The sequence below is a fragment of the Leptonotus elevatus genome, chromosome 1, assembly GCF_054856555.1.
Source record: "Leptonotus elevatus isolate MCC_2025b chromosome 1, RoL_Lele_1.0, whole genome shotgun sequence".
In the NCBI taxonomy this organism is placed as follows: domain Eukaryota; kingdom Metazoa; phylum Chordata; class Actinopteri; order Syngnathiformes; family Syngnathidae; genus Leptonotus; species Leptonotus elevatus.
Genome location: NC_141239.1, coordinates 31015835 through 31022910, shown reverse-complemented (window position 1 = coordinate 31022910; position 7076 = coordinate 31015835). Strand labels below are relative to the sequence as shown.

General features: G+C 41.6%; 1 protein-coding gene across 1 annotated transcript; it reads left to right on the top strand.

Moving 5' to 3' along the window:
- The first annotated feature begins 252 nt into the window (after positions 1-252).
- ccndx (cyclin Dx) lies at positions 253-5542 on the top strand. The gene is made up of 4 exons (XM_086091474.1): positions 253-614; positions 2733-2948; positions 4490-4792; positions 5248-5542. Exons 1-4 carry the CDS (start codon positions 354-356, stop codon positions 5383-5385), a joined length of 918 nt encoding a protein of 305 aa, XP_085947600.1. The 5' UTR covers positions 253-353; the 3' UTR covers positions 5386-5542.
- The last annotated feature ends 1534 nt before the right edge of the window (positions 5543-7076 follow it).

Below are 7076 nucleotides of genomic sequence, written 5' to 3'. Positions count from 1 at the left end.
GTGGCATTGTAAACAAACACCGTGCTGCTATTGTCATCCATTCCCATTGTCAGAGTGTGGAGATGACCTTTTTCTTCTCCCTTTTCACCGTCGATCCCAAGCTGTCGTCCCGCCACTCCTTCTCTTGTCTGCGCCGCCGGGCGCGCTCCGCCCCGGCCCCCCCCTTACCGGCCCCCCAAACTCGCCGGCCCACCTGTTGAAGCAATTGTCTTCTTTACAGTTTATGTCACTAACCATGGGTGCCACCCTCTTTCAGGCTCTCTTTCTTCCTCGTGCGTATAAAAGGAAGACAAGGATTTTCTCCCGCTTCACTCAGACTTTTTAGCCAGCACTTTCCCCCCTCCCCCACCATCATGCAGTCGGACGATAGATGTGTGTCGCTGTGGTGCGAAGAAACAGAAGAGGACTACCAAGATCAGGCCGCTAAAGGAGTCACGGGGACGAAGGGTCCCGGGGGTCAGCTGCGAGCCGCCTGGGACCCGTCAGTGTCAGGGAGGCGTGTGATCCAGACGCTGCTTCACGTCGAGGAACGATATGCGCCATCGCCGCTCTACGTTACTCTCATTCAGCAGGAGCCTGAAAGACGGGAAGAGCTGGCCAAGTGGATGCTGGAGGTATGGAGACATCGAATGACGTCATCTAGTATATGCTCAAGTTCCCTCTTGGATATTGTTGCTTGCCGGGCGGAAACCTCGTATTTCCAAATGTGATCAATCTCATGTTTTTGTTTTTTTTCTAGTGCTGTCAAACGATTATCATTTTTTAACCAATTATTCCCACAATTTTCCAATTTTTTCGCGATTAATCACACTTTTCTACTTCTGCTTGTACTTTTTCCTTCAAAGCTTGTAACAGATATTTAATATTGTAAAATATTGGAATTCATGTAAAATCATCAAATAGAAAGTTAATTTAGAATCAAACACTCATGTTCTTATCGCATTATTTGATCCTTAACTCATTTGCTCCCAAAAACGTATAAATAGGTGCTCTTTTAAATATTTCCGATGCTCCCAAAGACGTATTTATACGTTTTTGTTTTAAATTAAATATATATATTTTTAATGCTAGAGCACACAGAAGGCTTTGATGCAGCCTCTTGACTGAAGAGAATGTTTGAAGCAATGGACGTTATTACTAAAAGTGCCAGCAGGTGGCAGCAGAGTATAAGAGTTAAACCAGTGCCATGTTGCAAAAAGCTCATTTACCCACAGTTCTAAACAGATTTGTAAATAATGATTTAACGTAGCTATATTCTATTGATAATTGCTGAAAATGGAAACAGATCCAAATGTACTTTTTTCCTCATGAAAGAAATGATGCTAATCTTTATTTTGTTAGGTTCCATGTTTTTATAGCAATAGTACACAATATTCTGTGGGCCTTGCAAAATCTGTCAAAATCCAGTAAAACAGCCAGGAGTGAATCGCAGGTCGTCATCAGTTCATTTTACACTTTATTAAGCGTCTCTTCCTTTACATACGGAAGCTGTGATGCATTATGTTGCTTCAAGACTGAAAGTCTGGATGTTTTTTCGGCAATAACAAGTGAGGTTAAATTCATTTGAGTAAATATGTTTTCCTATCATAAAATCAGATTGCTGTCATGCTTTGGTGCAGATGGAACTGGCACAGATTCATTTCTGACTGTTACACTGCTTAGTCAGCTCATAGTTTTAGTTATTGCATGCATTCATGGCTCTAAGACCTGTGGAAAATAATTTGGGAAGATGATTTAACACAGTCCTTTACTTTTATGAAATATTCAAAGCTTTTTGTGACAACGTAACAAGTGATTGTTTAGCACATCAAATTAGCAACTGAACATGATTTTGAGGTGATGTGTTGATTTTGGTGCTCATCTGTACTATATGATAGCAATGTAAGGTATTATAACAAATTGAGTGAGAGGGTGTCGGGTAACTCAAGAAAAATGATGGGGGGTTTTAATGTCCTGAAAAGCCCTGACAGCAACAAAATGTAAAATGAACAATGAAAGCTGACACTGAAAGCAAATGTAATAGGCAATATGCAATACATAACTTTTTTTTTAAATATATATATATATATATATATATATATATATATATATATAAAATGTGATAATTTTTTAGAATGATAAAAACACAACCAAGTGGAAAAAAACAAAACAAAATCAAAATTAAATTGGACACCTGAATTAAATGATGCATTTGCTTTTCTGGCTCATTAGGGAGATTCCCATCCCAACATGTTATTGCAGTGTTACCAATTGTGTCGCTACTCACTAGTACTGACCAATATCAGACATCTCTGGGGTCCCCTGGGGGTCTTATTTGTGTGTGTGTGTGTGTGTGTGTGTGTGTGTGTGTGTGTGTGTGTGTGTGTGTGTGTGTGTGGGGTATCATTGCTGTATCTAAAGCAGTTATCTGTCACTTGATATGATTCAATGGCAGCCCTCTGTCGGTATCCCCTTCAGCTCAGGGCCCCAGGCAATTACTGTACTTGGGTGGATCTCCTGCCTTGTTTCAGCATCTCTGCTTATATCCCCGCTTCTCACATCAAGTTCACTGTTCTCTCCTCATGTCTATTCTTCTCACCTCATGGAGGAAAGAGAGGAGAAGCAGCAGTAAAACAGGCAAAAATCCAGATGTTAGAGTGTCTCTTTATGTGTCTTCATCTTCCTTCATCCCCCCTCGAGTCCCCCTCCTCTCTTTTTACATCGTCACCTCACTTTGTTGTTTCTCCTCTCAGGTGTGCTGCGATTGTGGCTGCGACGAGGCTGTGTTCCCGCTGTCCGTCTCCCTGATAGACAGATACTTGTCGGTCACGTTGTCCACGCCCGTATCGCCGTACTGCCTAGCGGCAGCCTGCATCCTCATTTCCTCCAAGTTGAGCGAGTGTGACAACATCACCTCGGACGCTCTCTGTGCCGCCGCCGAGTACAACTTCCTGCCCACCAACCTGCGGGTGAGGCATTACATTTCTCCGGATGCACTTCACTTTTCCTCAAATTACTCTTTACCTTTACTGCAGGCTTGATAATTTGCCGTCGAGTACCCCTTTAAGCAGTATTCTGTATAACAGTTTTTCTCCATAGGTTTGGCACATTTCTTGAAACTGAGATGCCATTTTCAAAATACCAGGGCCAAATCCCAAAACCACCTTACAATTGGTGTCAACTGAATGGCAATCCTCATTGCTCTCATCAAATTGCCAATGTCTTAGTACATGTCTCAATTGCCTCAGTGGGTCTGTGCAAATGGTTGTGTACATTTAGCCTACAGTTAGCACAAAATTTGCATGGACGGCAAAGAGAATGAGGACGATGGCCAAGAGTAATTTGACTCTATTTGGAGTGGGACCAAATAGACTGTTTTAGAGTAAAATTTACACTTGGAAGAGAGTAAAATAAAGAATTGAAAAAATAAAAGTCACTCAAGGGTTGAGGAACCTTCAGGTTGGGAGACGGCCGCAGTACCACCTGAGCTACGCCACTTCTACTGTTTGCTTAGCTCCAAGATGTTTTTGATTTTTCGGAGTTATAAAGATTCCAGCTGACATGAGCGATATACTAACACACAGCAGAAGCTCTGTGGCTCAGGGAGTCGATCGGCTAAAGGTCGTGAGTTTGTTACTCAACCCTTGAGTGACATATTTATTTATTTTTCACTTCTTTATTTGATACTCTTCCAGATGTAAATATTAAACTGAGTCTATTTGGTCCCACTCAAATTTACTCGACAGAATTTACTATGTAGTGCAAGTGTTACAGTAGTTCTTCTTGTACGCTGTGCTCTAGATCTAATTTTAGTTATTAGTTTTTCATAAATATACAGAATTCGGCTTACATTTTCTTTTGTTGCACTCTAATGTGTAAGTAACTTTGTGTGAATAAAAAGTGTTGCAATTTCCTTGACTGTGAGTGGAGTAAGTCAAACTGCAAACTTTGAAAACTGCTCTTGTAAAATCCACCCCCCCCCCCCCCCTCTGTTTTATGTATAATTGAATTTTGTTAGCTGCTGTGACAAAACATCTAATTATTTTGACTTGCAGTACTCACACAATGCCAAAGGGATGATGCATTGTGGGGGGCAATGACTACTTGTATGACATAGAAATTTGATTTTGACACATAGATACGATTTGCACAACACCATAGTGTTGTGCAAAATCATCCAAGTTATTTTTGGCAAAAGCACTAAGTGAATGCAGCTGAGTCAAAGCAATTGAGAAGGATCTTTGCTGTTGTGACAGTACCATCTCTTGGAACTTGGAGTGAAGCATGTGTGACCAGTTTTGGAATAGATATGTGCTTTTGCTAATGAACTGATAGGTTGTGCACAAATGTAAGTCTGTTTGGCCAAATTAGTTTGCAGTTTTGAAAATGTCATCTCAGTTTCAAGAAATGTGCCAAACCTATGGAGAAAAATGAAATATGTGTCATGAACAACGCAAATGGACCCCATCACCTAATCCTCTTACCCCCCCCCCCCCCAAAAAAAAACCAGGAAATGGAGCGCATGATCCTAGCCACCCTGCGCTGGGACACGGCGGCCGTGACGCCTCAGGACTTTCTGCCACACTTCCTGGCCTCGCTTAAAGAGAGGGGCGAGGAGGACAGCGCCACCTTGAGGAGACACAGCGACACTCTGGCAGCCATGTGCGCATGCGACTCGCGCTTCCTGGGGGCGCCGCCCTCCCTGGTGGCCGCCGCCTCGCTCAACTGCGCTTTACGGGGCCTCGGCGACAGAGGGCACTCTCAGCTCTACCTGCTAGGCTTGACGCTGGCCGAGCTGTGCCAGACTGACCTGGTGAGTGGCATCTAGGCCTGTGACTGACTTTAGTCTTTAGTGTGATTGATCGGCCTTTGGATGGATGGATGGATAGATAGATAAATAGATAGATAGATAGATAGATAGATAGATAGATAGATAGATAGATAGATAGATAGATAGATAGATAGATAGATAGATAGATAGATAGACAGACAGACAGACAGACAGACAGACATACTGTAGCAACACATTCCCTTGGCACCAATATGCTTCAGGCGCCAAAGCAGTACTTTTACTCTATATTAGACAGGCAAGAGCACAAAAACAGTGAATGGGTGTATTTATGCAAAGAATAGAGGCTAGGTGCCCCCAACAAGAAAAAGCTGAGATTGATATATAATTATTTTGTGGATCCCCAAGTTAAAGTTCCCGAACCCCAGTTTGAGTTATAATCGCTGTTCTAATGGACTTTTTGTGTTCGGGAATGTCAGGTGGTGCTGCAATACTACAGCGAGATGATCGAGCGCGCCCTCCGACAGCGTCTCAGCAGCGGGCCGGTGGACAAAGGAGATGAGCTGGAGGACGAAAGAGCCAGCACGCCCACCGACATGAGAGAAATCGATTTTTAGAGCCCTGTCGTCAGCCAAATTGCAAGTGCAGACCAATCAAATGTTGACGTCATCAGTCAAACTGATATAAATTATGACCTCCGCATAGCATATTTTTATATACTGAAAGGATGAAGTACTGTACAGTAATTGTGCTCTTAATTTATTTTCCATTATTTATTTTCCTGTCATTTTTGTATCGTGTTACTTGTGCCATATTTGATCTATTTCTATTAATTTTATTGTAGGCTCATTATGTATGTACGTTCTTTATACCTTATACCTTTTATTTATTTATCTTGTGCAATTATTTACCTTTAATGTTAATTTATTCAATATGCCATACTTATAAGTTATTTTTAATTAATGTACTGAATGAGCTAATTAAATCAAGAAATATACTTTTGGAAACAAATAAAGCCATTTGAACAAACTCATTTGCATCCATGTCTTACTGTAAGGCAACAAGTTTAAGTGTTACTGCCAGGTGGGTAGATACTTCATTGACCTTGTAGAAAATGTTGGCATTCGTAGGATTATAATCGCAAATCTTTCAAATGGATAGAGCATTACAATGGACTGCTTTTTATATAGCGCTTTATCTGCACCATCTGGTGTCCAAAGCGCTTTACAATGCCTCACATTCACCTATTTACACACACACACATTCACACACCAGTGGTCGGCTGCTGCCAGGTCCAAGGGAGCAGATCGGGGTTCAGTGTCTTGCTCAAGAACACTTTGACATGGTCACCAGGGGTGAGGATCAAACCCACAACCTCACAAAAGAGAGATGACCACTCTACCACTGAGCCATGCCATTATTGTGTGAAAGGCAAAGTAAATTTGCAGAAAACAACTTGTGCTAATACAGTGGAACCTCGGAGTTTGAACGTCTCGGAACTCGTACGATTCAGACTTCAACCAAAAAATGCCTCGGAGTTTAAAATTATTTTTGGAGTTCGAACACCTAACCAAAGCAAGCTAAGCCGAACATACCTTGAAAACGGGTAGCCGAGTGAAGCCGAGCTAAGCCGAGCAATGCCGAATGCTCACGTTGCGGTAGTTGAGACGATGCACTGCTCATTTCCAGTCAGATTGTCAATACTCCCGGAGGTGCTCCATACTTTTGAATTTTCCATAACAATTTTTTTTTACCATGGGCTCAAAGAAAGACAACAGTGCCAGTGGCAGCAAAGAAAAACATACAGTGCTACGAACCACAGTGGAATTAGAAAGGAGATTATAGCGCCGTTGTAACTACCGTGACTACTTCTGTAAATACTGGCACGAGGACCCTCCTTAGCTGTTCAACAACGTGCCGGACGTTAACGCAACGACCGCTGAGTAATCTAACAATATGCCCAATGTAAAATATACAAACTCAGTACTGAACTAAAGATAGCATTAACATAGCATTTATCATCCACTGATGCCATCGCACCACAACAGGTAAGATAATGCATTTTTATTGTTTAAATACGGTACTGTACTGTAAATGTAAAAAACATAAATAGGAATTTTCTGTTTTTGGAGCTTGGGAACAGATTAATTGCATTTACAGCACATTATTTCCTATGGGGAATTTTTTTTCGGATTTTGAACAATTCGGACTTTAAACACTTCGCAGGAACGAATTATGTTCAAACTCCGAGGTATCACTGTATATAGTCATCTGCTTTTTTTCCCCCTTTTTCTTTTTTTAAACCGAG